Here is a 15,152-nt window from a genome sequence, read left to right on the forward strand (position 1 = left end):
GGCAGCTATTTCTAGACTCTGGACCTGCTGTTTGGGGGAAGCCAAAGACTGCTGACAGGCCACAGAAGGAGCCAGGAGGCTGGTGTCGCTTCCTCTGACCTTGGGCCACCCAAAGCAGGGCCTTGGCCAGGCCTGGCCTGAAGACAGGAGAGGCAGGTAGCTGTGGGGTCAGGTCAGACTCTTGTACAAAAACCTCACCAAGGAAGTCGTGTGGAGCAGTGGGTAAGGAGAAACCTGCCTTGGCCACTTTATTCCCACCCCCCCACACACACACCCAAGCCCTGGGTCCAAGTGGTATCTCAGCTGGGTGCTTGGGCCTCACTGGAGTTGAGCCTCCGCAGCTGGCTGAGGCTGGCAAGCCGGAGTCTGAGTAGCGTCTCCTCCTGGGTGCGCAGTGTGTGTGCCAGCATGCGGAGGGATTCACTCTGCAGCACTGTGGACAGGCAGGCAGGAATGGGGGGTTATCAGACCACGTGCCACCCCACAGCTCCCCACCCTTTGCCGTCTCAGCCTCGGCAGCTGCTCCCTCCCACTGTGCAGAAGGGCCTTCGGGTCCCAGCTGCTCGCCCTCAGTTCCCACTTGGTTCCCCTACGGTGTGTCCGTACCGCTCAGGTAGACGGCCAGGATGGCGAGGGCCAGGCAGGTGAGCACCAGCAGTGCCAGCAGCAACAGGAAGCCCGCCCTGCCTTGCACGGGCCCACAGCCAGCCTGGGCACACAGTGACGGGGGCAGGATGCCCAGTAGCTCGTCCCATGGCTGCGCCTCCTCGGCCAGGTAGGGGCACAGTGAACCTGTGGGGTAAACGGGGCATCAGGAGGGTAGGGGTTGTACCTGCCTTCCTCCCCTCTCCCAGCACGTCAGTCCCGCTGCCCTACCCCCGTCACCTCCGCTGTGCAGGTCGCTGATGGACTCCACCCGGTGCAGGCGCACCTCCTGTACGTGGTTGGGGGCCAGCGGTGCCCTGCTCCTGGGGCTCAGTGTCAGTGCCACGGTGTCTGCTGGGACAGTGCAGGGCTGATTCAGCCAGCAGGTCACCCCCCTGCCTTCTTCAGGTGGCTTCCAGCAGCAGCAGGGGCTCAGAGAAGATGGGAAAGGACAAAGGGACGTTGGCTCCAAATGCCCTAAAACCCAACTCAGGAATGACCCTTGGTTTGGAGCCAGGATGACCTCAGAACCCCGTAGGCCTGTTACCACCCGCAGTAGCAGATGGTGCATTTGACTTGCTCACTACGTTTCCTCCCAAGCACCGCAAGGACTTTCAGGCATTCCTCTGCCTGCTCCTGCCTAGGGAGTTTAACCAGCCTGGGAGGACTAAACCCACGGTGCGTGAAATTCATCCCTGCCTCTTCCGCTATCAGTTTTTCCTGCAGACCCTGCAAGTTAGCCATCAGGTCAGACCCAGTGTCTGGCACCTTCAAATCCCCAGCAGAAGCAGCCCCTTCCTGGCTGGGTGATGCTTGTCCCTTGTGGCCTTAGCTCTGCTTGAAGGGGTTCAGCGAGATCTGTGATTCAGCTGTGCTTCTGTGAACCCTGCTGTTCTCACTCAACATCGTAACAGGAGACCTGCCTTTGTTAACAAGCTGTTCTACGTGCTTCTGAGGCCTCCTTGGAGGCTGCCTGGGCATTTAGGTTGTTTCCAGTTCCCTTCAGAAGTGAATAACCCCTAGGGAAGGACATGCATCAGTGAGTATGAAGGTTTTTCCCAATTTCCTAATCGTTACTAAGGACAGATTCCTGGAAGCAAAATCACTGGCTTAAAGAGCAGGGGCTTTTTCTCAGCCATCATCAAACTGTCCTCCAGAATGATTGTCCATAGCCCCCAAAAGGGCACATCACCACCATTAGGCCTTTTCGTTGGGAAAAAAATTACATACATACATACATACGTGTACGTTTGCCAAACTGGGAGATGAGGAAAGGCCTTTGACCTCTTCAGTTGGGTTTCTTTGCCTGGAGTACCTTCTATCCATTCCCAGCCTCTGCCCACTTAGTCACTGGGGTCTCTCTACTTTTCTTGTGATTTTTTTATTTTTAGACCCATCAAAAGTATTCTGTGATTTCTAAAAATTACACTTTACTACTTTTACTTTTTTTTTTTTTTTTTTTTGGCCCCTTAAACCTCCAGATACCCAGCTGGATGCTAGATAACAAAAGAGGGGGAGCATTGAGGGAGTGCCTCCTGTTAGGGGCAAGGGTGATTGGATTTTCTGTCACTTTCAGAACAATAACTCAGCCTTCGTGATTTGCTTGAAACTGGCCCCGGACGTGCCCCAAAGTAAAGCGAGATGCTGCTAGTCATGTTTGGGTGATGGGTTGGGGGTCATATTAAATTCCTCTCTGCACTTGGCTCTGCTTTCCCCACTTTTTATATGTATATATATATATATTTATTTTAGAGAGTGTGTGCACACAAGCAGGGGGAAGGGCAGGAGAGGGAGAGAATCTCGTTCAGGCTGTGACTCCCTGCTGAGCGCAGAGCTGACACAGGGCTCAATCTCACCACCCAGAGATCAGGACCTGAGCAGAAATCCAGAGTTGGCCGCTTAAGTCACTGAGCCATCGGGGGACCCCTTCCCCTTTCTAAGTTGAACTCGGATTCTGTTCATTCCCAGGAAGAACATGGTAAACATCGTTGTTAGAACCCCAACAGGAGGCAAACATCCCCCACCACTACTGGGGGCTGGGCGCCCCCCATCCAGTTGAAATGGTGAAAATGTGATAAGGGAGCTGACCCGCTGGGCCAAGCTGGAGCGTGGAGCAGCTGGGCGTCCCTGTTCTGGCCCCTCTGAACCTCTGCACTTGCATGCAGTGGGGCAGGTAGGTGAGTGGACCCAAAGTCTTCACTGGCTATCAGTCGAGCCAGGCCAGGGGATCCCAACCAGCTAATGGTTGGGTCCATTTAGGCCCAAGTTGGAGGAGGCCGGAGTTCTGTCCACTCCCAGTCTCTGGGCCACGTGCCCAAATGCTTCCTGGAACCACTGCCTGCCCAGATCCCAGCTTCCTCCCTGAATGAAGAGCCCAACTGGCCCAGCGTCTGCCCTGCCCACACCCACTTGGGCACAGCCTGTAGTTGACTAGGTAGCTCCCCCCAAACCCCCCTGTCCTTAGCAGAAGAGACAGGCAGGGCCTGTTTCCTGGTGTTCCAGACGTGGTAAGCCCTTTCCCCATGCACGGTGGTGTGTGGGGCGGGGGGGCAGTTCCCTTTACTCAAGCTGCAACATGGTGATTGATGACTAGTCAAGGAAGTGAGGTCAGTGGGATGGGGCAGGGTTGCTCCATGATTCACAGGGTCACAGAACTGGGGCCTTGCCCTCCCCCATAATCCCCTCCTACCTTCTTGGGTCTCCTCAGGCATGGCGGGTGGTGGGCAGTTGGGCTGATAGTAACACCCGGTAGCAGGACAGGATGAAGGCAGCAGTGGCTCCTCAGGGCTGGGGGAAGGCTAGCCACCTCCAAGCCTGGGCCTAAAATAGGCCTGAGCTCAGCCCACTGGGCTATATTTAGAGGGGGCAGCTCTCAGCCATGGGAATGGGTGGAGTGACCCACATGGGCCAGCCCAGGCTATCTAGCTGGTGAAGGAGCCCAGACAAGAGCACACCTCCACTAATGGAAGTGCCCAGGGTCTTTCCTGGGGAACCCTGGCACCCCCATATATGCACAGGCCTTGATGTCTTTATCCAGACAGGCTGCCTCATGCTCACCTCCAGCAATGCCCCACATGGCAGCTGAGACCTTAAGGGAGCCCTGTGCCTCTCTACCCCCACAGACCCCTACTAAAAGCTGGGTCATCTCTACTCCAAGCAAATGGACAAGCACCTACCCCTGTATGACCGGCTGGCCCCAGGGATTGGAGTGATAGATGGCTGGAACCCAAGCCACGAGGGCTCTGACACGCCTATACACACAGGCACTCATGTTGGTCAGTGTGCAAACTTAGATTGAAGATTGGGATTTCTATTAATAAGCTTACAAGCTGGGGTAAGGGATTGCCTCCTCTCTGACCTCCATTTTCTCATAAAACAGGAATGACAATGATTCCTGGCACGGGACACGTGAGAATGGAAATACAGCCACATGTCAGAAGCACTTAGCACAATACAGTTTCAATCCTTCCTCCTCTCCCCACAAGGGCATACAAGTCACACGATTTGTGAGGTACCACTTACCCTTGAAGGGAGGAAGTGGCCGAGCTTAGGGCCCACCCTCTGCTATTGGACACCTGAGGCCCCCCTCCCAACTGGGACAAAGCAAAACAATGGGCTCTGCCTCCTTAAAACATCCCAAATCCATCGCTTCACTGTATCACTGGCCTCCTTGATGTTCCTCACACACAGCAACCTTGTTTCCGTCTCAGGGCCTTTGCACTGGCTGCTCCTGCCTAGACTGCTCTGCCCCCAGATACTCCCACGGCTGGCTCCTTGTCGTTTAGCTCAATGATGCTTTCTCACGTGATTTTACATATCACCAAATTTCATTTTCTTCGTACCACACAGCCAAGAAATCCTATTATTCAGAATACAGTGTGTATGTCGGTAGAACCCCAGAAGGCCCCACAGAATCCACTCAGTCACATGGAAACCATCTTTAATCCTCACCACAGCATCCTTAGCAGAAACCGAGGTCTTGAGACCACTAGGAAGTCGCCCAAGGTCGCACGGCAAGACCCAGCACCAGTGGCTGTGTGCTGGGGCCATTCCAGCTTCGGCTGATAAAGTGTTTATTGCATTAGTACAGTCGGCCTGCCCCACCCCCACCCCCACCCACTCAGCCTGTTCACAGCTTTCTGCTCATTGCCCAGGGAGGAGGTCCTTCCCCTGGGGTGGGCACTCCGGGCACCTCCTCCGCCCAGGTCGTTGCTCTGGAGCCCTGCTTCTCTGCCACCTCGTGACCAGCAGGACCCTGTGCCCGGCCTGGGCTGCCCCTCCCAGGGCTACATTCAAGGGTTATCCTCTGTTAATAAATAAGCCGGCGAGGCAGCCCCTCGGCCAGGGCCTGTCGGTCGGTCGGTGTCTCCATCGGCCGGGGACCAGTGTGCCGGGCCCCCTAGCCATGCATCCCCCGGGTCTGTCCTCCCGCTCCTGCCTGGAGTCGGCTTCCCCGCACCCAGCGCTGCCGGCTGCATCACCAGTGCGCGGCGCTGCGCGGCCCCCGCTCAGCGCGCTGCTCGGGGGCGTGCCTTCGGCGGTTTCGGCCCTTCCTCCGCGACTCGGGAGACGGTGGGCGCGACTCCGGCTGCAGACGACACATTCGCAGGGAGCTGGCGCCACCGCCGCCCGGCTCCACCAGCTGCAGGAAGTCCCGGTACCAGAGCTTGGGGCCCGGAGGGGCGACGGGCGCAGCCTCCTCGGTCCGGGCCAGCCTTTCGGCCTGCGCGGCACTCAGCACGTGTAGCGCCAGGCGACGCAGCGGCTGCGAAAAGCCCTGCTCCACAGCTGCGCACAGGTACACGCCTGAGTCCCCGCGCCGCAGCCCGCGCAGCAGCAGCCCCCGCGTCATGCGCTCCGCGCGCTCCTCCGCAGCCACCTGCAGGCCGGGCCAGCGGGACGCGTGGGCGTCAGGGTCGGGAACAGGGAAACTCGGCTCCAGGCCGGGCCGGGAGAGGCCGAGGGTCCACGGCGGCCGAGCGGGAGCAGGACAGGGGCGCCCGCAGGTGCACATTTGAAGGCTGATGCACCCGGACCGGTAGTCTAAAAGTGGATCCCCGTACGGGGCGGGTTCATATGGACATGGGGGGCGGGGCAGGGAGCTCAATAGGCGGGGCGGGGCTCCTCTCGGATGGGGGAGGGGGTGTCTGGAGTCTAGTTAGACGGAATGAGGCCTCACCAGGATGTAGCGTGCAGACAAGGGCCCAAAAGGGACTTAGGGACCTGGCTGGGCGGGTCTCACTGGGCCGGGCCGGACCTGGTCTAGAGGTGGGACCCGGCCGAGGGCCTCATTGGCTAGGGCGGGGCCTCTCCTAGACGTAGGGGGCGGGACAAGGGCCTGTTTATAGCAGCAGAGCGGAAGGAGGCTCACCTGGCTGCGGGCAGCCTCTCCTGCGCGCTGGAAAGTCCATTCCACGCGTGCCTGCAGCGAGCGGGGCTCACACTCCAGGAAGGCGCTGCCGCCCTCCACACCGAACACCTTCCGCTCCAGCAGTGTGGGGTGGGACGAGTCTGGGGAGGGCAAGGGATTGTCAGATTCACGCAGGGCAGGATGGGGCGTCTTCAAAGGCCGAGAAGTGCCGGCAGCTGGGGCACTCACCCCCGGAGCACAGCGTACTGGGGTCGCCATTCTTCACGTCTTGCCGCCGAAACCGCCTGGGGGAAGGGGGACCCATGGTATTCCCATGAGCCCTTCTTCACTTAGCCAGGTGTGGCAAAGGACGCCGGGTGGCCCGCCCCCGACCCTACGCACCTTTTAGAGCTGGGCTGGAAGCGCGTGCACGCGGCCCCGTCCCAGGCGCAGTAAGGGTCACGCGCCAGGCAGCATTCGGCGCAGGCGCGGCCGTGGGCAGCACAGCGGTGCAAGGGGATCTGGGCCACCGCGCTCCGTGAGGCTACGTACAGCTGGTGCTAGGGGGCACGAGGGGCTCCGGGCTGACCGAAGGCAGCCCTGTGCCCGCCTCCCATGGGTCAGAGATCCCTTACCCCACTTGACAGATGGGAACACTGAGGTCTCAGGTCACGCAGTCTAGCGAAGGCAGAACCTATACTCAAACCCGGGGCTTCGAACTACCAAGGGAGGTGTGGGGGTGGGGGCATCCGGGGAACGCATTGAGTCCCTTTTACCCCCAAGACTTCTGGTCACTTACTCTCTTAGAAGAGATCTGCATGCTGGTGATAGCAGCTGAGTCCTGAGAAAGAGGAGGAGTTCTGGGATCAGGGATCAGTGGGATGGGGTTATTCCAGGCAGGGGGCGGGGGGAGCCTAGGCCTCACCTCAAACACGTGCAGCTCCTCCAAGAGCAGCCCCTCCCCGGTAGGCCGGCTGCCCTTGGGGACCGAGATCACCTTCAGCACCGTGCCAACATCTGCAAGGATGAGGAGTGAGTGACTCCTTGTGTTCCCTGATAGCTGGGGCTGTGGTCTCCCCACTTCTGAGGCCTTTGCCCTCAGCATGGTTGGGTCGCTGAAGAATGTGGGCTGGAGCAATGGGAGCAGCATCCAGAAGGAGATGGGGACATAACGGAGGCAAAGATGTGGAGGTGAGATCGGACAGGGGCAGCTTCCAGGAACAGGCTAGAGTCTAGACTGGGTTTAATGGGTGGTCATGGCAGGACGCTGACCTGTGCCAATGAAGAGGACGTCGTAGTGTCCGTCAGCAGCTGCCACACGGTCTGCAGTGATCTGGGTGAAGGTGTACCCGGCACCCACTTGCAGGAAGAGAGGGCGCCCACCCACGGGCAAGACCGAATTGTACATGAGGGGGTGGTTCCGGGCAAATTGAATGACGTCATCAGGAAAGTCCTTGGTAGAACTGAAGGTGCCAAAGGTCTTGCTGGGGCACTGGGCGATGGGGAGGAGGTGCGACAGGGATGTGGGTATGAGGGTCTGGTGGGCCCACAAGAGACCTCCAGGGACTGGAAGTGTGTGGGGGTGCTAACGGACGGAGCCTTGCCCTGGGAATCTGCAGAGAGAAGACCCAGCCTTGCCCGTGGGAGGGGGAAATGTGGCCTTCCTTCTAGAAGCCCTGTGTGATGAAGGTGATGTTTATCCACCCATAACAAGAGGAAGAAAGCACATTCACCAAGAAAATCCCAGGCCAAGTTCTCCACCCCTGAGACTTTAAGTGGGTCACGGTGGGAATCCTGGGGCTACGCACCATGCCTGGCCGGGGGTAGGGGACACGGCCCTGATAGGACACCCACTGGTGCAGGGGCCCTTCCTTGTGTGCAAAGGGCCCCAGGAAGGCACGGCGCACATCGTTCATGCTGTACACGCACACTGCTGAGCCTTGGAAGATGGTGCTGTAGGCGAAGCAGTGAGCAGAGTGAGGGCCCCGCAGAGCCGGGCCGGCCCCGCCCGCTACCTCCCGCCCCTCACCTGGATGTGGAGAAGACGGCATAGAGCAGCGGGCTCCAGCGGTCCCTCAAGGACAGCAGGAACACATCCTCTGTGGGGAAGGGGCCTAGTTGGGGGAGGGCACACAGCCCTCTGGGCGGCCCGGCTCCTGGGTCTGGGCCCCTGCCCTCCGTCTCCCCAACTCCATCCTCCACGCCTGGCACTCACGGAGCTGGTCGAAGTGCGTGTCACCCTCGACACCGGGCACGGAGCACACCAGACGCGCCTTCAGGAACGTGGTCCACTTGTTGACCAGGCTGCGCTGGCCACCCACGTCATTCTGCGGGGTCAATCAGAGAGCATGAGGGGGAGGCCCAGACAGGCCAAAGGGCAGGGGCCTGGTCACCGCATATGGCCCAGGGACTCCTCACCCGACAGATCTGGCCAACACGGGACACAGACAGGCGTCCCAGCGCCGGAGCAGCCTCCACGGCCGACTCACGGAAGAAGAAGTAGATCTTGTCATCATCAGGATTCTCGCTCTCCGGGATCCAAAAGACCTTGACGAACTTGGGCTCTAGCAGCAGGAGGTGTGGAGTCAGCAAGGTCCTGGCCCTGCACTCATGAGACCCACACTCTCTCCTTCCTCTGGTGCCCCCGGAAGACTGCGGGGCAGCATCCGAGCACCCAGTCTCTAGGACCAAGTTTATTGGGATGGCCCTGCAAGCGGACAGGATCTGCAGGATCAGGGCCTGTGAGTCAAGAAGCAGCCACAAGAGGGCAGCAGAGACCGAGACTACCTGGACAGCAAGCCTCTCCCCTCACCCCTGACAGCTCCCCAGGCCAGTGGGCCAAGAGAGGAGGGAGATGGCTGATCAGTTGTACATTCACTCACGAATCTTCCTCTGGAGCAGGGAGCAGATGCCCCCATTCCTGCTGTGAACACTCTGCTCGGTCCCCTCACTCTTAGAACAAATGACTCGGCCCCTGACAGTGCAGACCCCTTACCCTTTCTCCTCTCGTGGGTCTGTTCCTTGGCTTGTGCCTGCCCCGGATTCTTTGCTCTAGTTGTTCTTTCCCTCCATCCTGCCGTGCTTTGGGAATCAGCTCCCCCCCGCCCCCCCCGCCCCCCCCCGCCCCCCGTCAGCGGAGTGGCTTCCTTTCTCGCTCTGCCACCTGGGCTCCTTTTCCCTTTCTGTCTGTGCACGCACCAGTCTCGTGGCCATTGGAACCGATCTTACGATGCATTTGTGCTGAGTTCTGTGAACTCAAAGAGGGCGCGGGCCACAAGCCTGGTCGGCCCCGCAACCCCAGTGCCTGGCACAGGGCTGGACGCACGGTAGGTACTCGGGGAGCCCCGGCTGCTCCCAGTGCTCACTTCCATTATGGGCCTTACTCGGCACCTACCCTGTCGGGGATGAGGGCGCCCTCCCGAAAGCCCCACCAGCCTTTCACCATTGAGCCAGCGAGAGTCGTGTGGTTCTGTTCGGAGACTTGGACGCTGGCCCAGGCTGCGGAAGATGGTGAAGTCCCGGCCCATGAGGTCTGCAGCCACCCCCGAGTATAGTTCTTCTCCTGCAGATAGGGGGAGGGCTGCTCAGCCAATCTGAAGGCTCTTGGTGGGGAGTGGGGGGTGGGGGGTGCTTGGAGAGCTCTGGGAGCTCCTTGGGAGTCAGTGAGGCCATGGGGATCCCTGAGGCTCTCAGAAAGGTCTAGAGTCTCTGAGGGGCCCTAGCCTTCAGACTCACCCACCAGCACGGAGGCAGCCCGATGCCTCGGGTCATAAGGACTCTTGCCCTTGCCGTCCTCTAGCCTTCGAAGGTCTAGCCGGAGGATGGGCTCCTGGGAGGCAGGGGGCAGTTGTCACTTCCAGGCCCTTCTTCACCCCCCAGCCTCCCTCTCTGCGCAGATCTGGCCTTACCTCCAGCCGGTGGCCCACCTCCACAAATGCGCAGGTCGGGTGGAAGGCCCCTGTGCCGCAGGCCAGCAGGTGCGTGCGGTTGTAGGCGTGCAGCAACTTCACGAAGTTCATGCACTCAGTCTAGTGGGCGGGCAGGGGCAGGGACAATGAGGCCTCCCCCAGGGAGGCAGCTTTAAGGGGTCCCAGCTCACCAGTGGCACCTCACCCCCTCCTCTCTTCTGCATCAGTCCAGGCAAGCACCAACATGGGCTGAGGCGACCTGCGTGCCCTTGGTGACCAGCCCAGCCCACCTGTCACCAGAAGGGGTGCGTGGAAAAGCATAGGCCTGTATTGCCCCCTATGACTCAGAGGCCCCCAAGAAGAATCCCATGAGCCTCCACCCTGAGTCACTACCTCCAAGCTTCAGCCACCTCGACCCCCCGCCCCCATCCCAGCCAGAACAGGCAGGCCTCTGGCTTAGCGCTGCTGTCTGTCTGTAAAGCGAGGGGCTGGCCTCCCCACTCCCACCCCGGGCAGCCAGCACTCACACCAATGTCCTTCCCCGCCCAGTTGCACTCCTCTCGCCATTCCACGGGGGCCGGCCAGGCCAGCTGCAAGGAGGTCGGGGGAAGGGGACACAGGTCAGGGCCTTTGCATGGTCTCTGTGCAGAGGGTGTCCGCTCAGGGGGCCCGTCTCCCTGGGTCTCTCTAAGCAGTCTGGAGTGGGGTCCTGGGGCTCTTTCCCTGGGAAGCACGGAGGCTGGGAGTCCCTGGCACCTTCTTGGCCCGCTTGCTGATGTTGTCCAGGCTGAGGGAGGCCACATGGTTCTCAGCGCCCACAAACAGGCGTCCTCTTTCCTCATCCACCAGCAAAGCGTCGTAACAGCAGGTCCTGTCCAGCCTGAAGCTCCTGAGACCGTGCCGGGCCTGGAGCTCTGCAGGGTAGGGACACCACTGAAGATTGGCCAGCGATGCTGGAAGCTTCCCCCAGACCCTGTCTGTCTCTCTCACATGTCATGGTTGTACACGTGCCCTGGCCCCCACACATGTGAGTTTACACGTGTGTGAATTTACACTCGTGAAGAAAGGCCCACCCATGTGTGAAGCTTCCGTGGTGGGCAGTGCAGCACCCCAAGGGGAAAGCGGGTTGAACTCCTTGGGCATGCTTGGACAAGCAGTGTCTGCAGGCGGGCGCGCTGGGAGGCCAGGGTGTGGGGGGGGGGCTGAGCATGTCGGGAAAGCCAGAACCCCAACCCCAAAATCGGGCTGAGGGTTCTCTGCCACCCTGCCCCCAGCCCGTGCTCACTGCCTAGGGACCAGTGACCGCCCTCCTGTGCAGGGGGTGTGGGAAGGGGGCTCCAGTGGCCCCCACACCTCAGCTTCCCTGAGGGTGGTTCGTGGATGGGACACAGGCAGGATCTGTTGCCATGGGAACGGAAGGGGTCTTCCTGGGAAAGCAAGAGGAGAATGTGCGAGGGAAGTTTGGGAGCTGAGGCCAGGACAGGGTTAACTGGAGATGGCCTGAGAGTGCCCCCAGTCAAACCTGGGCCCGTGGCACAGGGCAACAGCAAACGCGGTGCCCCCTACCCACACTAGGCCCCTCTCCTGCCCACCCTGAGCCGAGCCCTCCCGCCTGCCAGGTGCACCTACCTTGGAAGGAGAGCCGAAGGCGTGGGGGGCTGGGGCTAGCCTCCCCCAGCACTGCTGCCCAGAGCAGGGCCAGACCCGGGATCATGGCGGCGGCCCCGGCCCGCCCCATCCTGGCGGCTCAGGGTGCTCAGGGTTCAGCGGGCGCTTGTGGAGGAGCCTTGAGCCTCCCTGGACTCTGCCCCAGGATCTGGAAGAGAAGGAGCTGCAGCAAGGACGAGGGCGGGAGGCTGGGGGGGGGGGGGGAGTCCCCAGGGATCAGATTACAGCCCCTAGGGGAGAGAGGCTGGGGGGTCGCATTCCACTTCCGAGCTCTCCCCTCCCTCAGAGTGTGCCCTGCCTGGCCACAATCACAGACACACCCACGCTGGGCACACCCTCGGGGTCACCCCCACACTGGCAGGCGCCCGCCCCACCACGTCACCCTCCGCAGGAACCCCCCCTCTCCGTAATCACACTCACAGGCATTAATTCACAAACTCTGTGTGCCTGCTTCATGCCAGCCTGGGACACTGGGGGACACAGACAAGGTCCCCATGCAGGAGGGGGCAGAATGCCAACAAGGACTCAGATCAGTGCAGTGATTTCAGAGGGCGCCAAGTGCACTGAGCAAAACAAGCCAGTCATGGGCGCGAGGGCACCAGGAGGGGGTCAGGCTCTGGAGGTGGCTGAGCACCAGGGGCCTACAGGGGAACAGAGGCACCTTTGGGGCTGGAGCTGGAGCCAATGGTGTGGGCGCCTGTGAGCTTGCGTTTCTGAGGGTCCCTCTGTGTATCTGCATCGTGTGTGTGTGTGTGTGTGTGTGTGTGTGTGTGTGTGTGTGTGGTGTATGCAGACAGACGTGTCCATGTCTGTGACAGCGTGTGGCATGAGTGTATTACACGTGTAGGCACATGGCATACGCATGCACGTTGCATACGTGTGTACATGTGTGTCTCCACGAGTGCATGTGTGAACGTGCGTGCACCCACCAGTGTATGCGTGTCTCTCTGGACACGCAGGTGAGCAAACACAACTGCAGCAACAATCACTGCCTTCAACTCTGAGACTCGCCTGGAAGCCGCTCCTCAGAAGAAGAGGTCTATCTGGGAGCCCCAGGGCCTGCACCCCCAGGGAAGCCGAGCAGCCCCAGCTTCAGCTTGACCTCTCTCTTCCCACCCGAGCCTGGAAGGGGCTGGTTATGCAGAAATTCTGTGAGCTCCGACTTCAGACCCAAGAGGAATCAAGTCGGGGGAGAGCCAAGGGTCTCAGGCAGCCTCTCACCCCCACTTCAGGTGAGCTGCCCACCCCTCTCTGAGCTTCCGCCGCCTTGGCGCCTCTCCCTCCCCTGCCTTCGCCCTCAGGTTTCCCCATCTTTGAGCCCCTCCACCTCTGCGCCACAGCCCTTCCCCTGGAGCCCTTCCGTGGGGCCAGGCTCTGGCTGCAGTGCACAACGTCATTCCCGCAGCTGGCTGGGCAGGTGCTGGGCACGGGAGCCCTGGCATGGGGCAAGGCCCTGGGGCGCCCTCGAGCAAGGGGCACAACTGCCAAGGCACGTTCCAGATCGCTCCCCCCAAGCCCCTGCCCAGTTCCGCAGCTCCCAGACCCGTCCCAGACTAGGACTCCCACCTCCCGCCGTCCCTCCACTGACACTTGCCACTGCCTCTTCTGAGCCCGTGAGGTCTGCGATGCCACAAAACACTGGCTGCCTTCCCACACTCCACCAGAACTCCGGCGGCAGCGCCTCTCCACCCCAGCGCCGGCTAGCCCCGGAGAAGGGGAGAAGCCTGGGGACCGCAGGGCACCCTCTGACGGCTCCTTTAAGGAGCAGCCCCCGCCTCCACCAAGCCGGCCGCCGCCCCACGCGCCGTCAAGTTTACGGGGCGGATCGGGTGACCAGGCAGGCAGCCCGGGCCAGCGGAGTTGGTGGCCGGGCCAGAGTGGAGCGGGCACAAGGGAGGGGCGACCCCTCCCCTGTCAGGCCTCAGGGCAATAGGGCGGGCCCAACAGCAGTCCGGTCCAGAAGCAGGACTGCCAGTCAAGGCGAAGGAGGAAGAAGCCCTAGCCCCCCCCGCCCCCCCAGCCCCTGACGGCTCTGTGAAGCGGGCAGAAGGACCCGCAGGTCCAGGGGGCTGTTCCTCACCTGTCCCTACACAGCTGGAGAGCTGGAGGCAGGTAGTGAGGGCCTCAGCTGGCAGGGGAGGGTTGCAGGGCCGGGGAAGAGGCTCTCAGCTGGAGGTCTGATGCCCCCCCCCCGCCCCGCCCCGCTGCCGCAGCCCTTCCTCACCACTTGGGCCGCTGAGTGCTTCGGCCACCTGGCTGGCAGGGGCTGCGATGGCAGCAGTTGGGGCGGGAGAGGAGGGCTGGAGAGGGCCAGGCAGGGCAGTCAGCAGATGCCAGAGGCCCACATGTTTCCCTTGCGCGCCGCAGGGTATAGGTCCATCCAGAGACCCCCTCCTGATAGGCGGTCCCACATCTCTGCTGGGAGGTGAGGGGCATTCTGTGTGACCTCCAGGACTCAGGACAGGGCCTTGGGGCCTCCGCTGGGAAGGGTCTGGGGTCTTGGCCTGAAGCTGAGTCTGGTGGACGGACGACCCTGACCCTATTCGTTCTGCTAGGGGTCTACTCTGGAAGGGCCGAATGTTGACCATGGCTGAATGGGGCCCTCGGGTCTACAGGGCGAACGTGACAGGGCTTGAGGTTGGGCTTTCACCCATCAATCCCCCCAAAAGGCATTCTCCTGCAGCCTCCCCAAGGCTGATCAGCAGCTCCTCAGTGGTCAGTGAGGGAGGCTGTGGGCTTCGAGGGCCGTGGGCCCTGTCCCCTCAGCACTCCCGGAGCAGCAGGGTCTGTGCCCAGCCAGGGTGGGGCTGTGCCCTGCTTTCCTGAGTCTCAGGACCCTAGTGTTCCTGGATCAGCCTGCCGGACTGGCTGGCAGAGGAAGGGAGGGGGCAGGGGAGGACCAGGGGCCTTCGGGAGGGGGAGTGGAGGGATGCGCCCCAGCCTGAGCTCTCGGAGTTGAGCGATGCAGCCTCGTTCTCCTCCCAGCTTCTGCCTTGGAGCTGGGCAGCTTCCCCTGGCCCCACACAAGCAAACAAAATTCTTCGGCTGTTTACAATTTCCACCCTAGCAGCCAAGATCAGCAAGTGCATTTGAGGTCCCCACCCACCCCCACGATGCCCCCTACCTGCCCCCACTGCTTTCAGTTCTTCGGGCTCAGGGTCCCCGTCTCTGTTTCACTCCCTCCCAGCCCCGCCTCCATACTGAAAAGCCGGACTAGGACACCCCCCCCATCTTTCCAGCATCTTGGGGCTGTCCCTTGCCCACCTGAGCCCTGTGTGTCGCTTTCCTTGCCCTAGATGAGTCCTCTTCCCTGGGGCAGGAAGCAAGATCTGCAGGGGTGGGAGCCCAAGTTGTCCCTGTCCCCACAAGGTCTCTCTGCTCCTCAGCCACAGGTCCGAGTGTATGCCAGACCCTGGGTGGGGACCTCATGGAGGCAGCCCTCCAGGAGCAGCGTCATTGGCTGTGGGTTACACTGCACTTTGGGAGTCTCTAGGGTTCTGGAATCAGGCAGCCTGAGCTTGAGTCTTGACAGAATGGAGCAAACCCAGGAAGGCAGCTGGGGTCCCTACTCCTGCCTGCAC

At 61.1% G+C, this 15,152-nt stretch overlaps 2 protein-coding genes across 8 annotated transcripts; both read right to left on the bottom strand.

Moving 5' to 3' along the window:
- Nucleotides 1–155: 155 nt before the first annotated feature.
- On the bottom strand, nt 156–3,493 carry LSMEM2 (leucine rich single-pass membrane protein 2). 7 transcript variants are annotated; one of them, XM_045807198.2, is made up of 4 exons: nt 3,335–3,493; nt 886–996; nt 607–792; nt 156–433 (listed from the first exon to the last, which is right to left on the bottom strand). In XM_045807198.2, exons 1-4 carry the CDS (start codon nt 3,354–3,356, stop codon nt 300–302), a joined length of 453 nt encoding a protein of 150 aa, XP_045663154.2. In that variant the 5' UTR covers nt 3,357–3,493; the 3' UTR covers nt 156–299. The 7 variants fall into 7 exon arrangements, with proteins under 7 accessions (XP_045663154.2, XP_045663150.2, XP_045663151.2 ...); XM_045807194.2 differs by having other exon boundaries at nt 877–996; XM_045807195.2 differs by having other exon boundaries at nt 886–999; nt 3,335–3,478.
- Nucleotides 3,494–4,568: 1,075 nt separating this feature from the next.
- Nucleotides 4,569–13,131, bottom strand: SEMA3B (semaphorin 3B). Its single transcript, XM_087867024.1, has 18 exons — nt 11,992–13,131; nt 11,533–11,719; nt 10,660–10,817; nt 10,431–10,493; nt 9,904–10,023; nt 9,731–9,824; nt 9,438–9,557; nt 8,414–8,559; nt 8,211–8,322; nt 8,025–8,094; nt 7,804–7,948; nt 7,268–7,487; nt 6,921–7,012; nt 6,795–6,836; nt 6,398–6,555; nt 6,245–6,300; nt 6,017–6,156; nt 4,569–5,524 (listed from the first exon to the last, which is right to left on the bottom strand). The coding sequence occupies exons 2-18, from the start codon at nt 11,639–11,641 to the stop codon at nt 5,123–5,125; spliced, it is 2,247 nt and encodes a 748-aa protein (XP_087723150.1). The 5' UTR covers nt 11,642–11,719; nt 11,992–13,131; the 3' UTR covers nt 4,569–5,122.
- Nucleotides 13,132–15,152: the final 2,021 nt, after the last annotated feature.

The sequence above is a fragment of the Ursus americanus genome, chromosome 14 (assembly GCF_024610735.1).
Source record: "Ursus americanus isolate L20-20 chromosome 14, mUrsAme1.1.p, whole genome shotgun sequence".
Taxonomy (NCBI): domain Eukaryota; kingdom Metazoa; phylum Chordata; class Mammalia; order Carnivora; family Ursidae; genus Ursus; species Ursus americanus.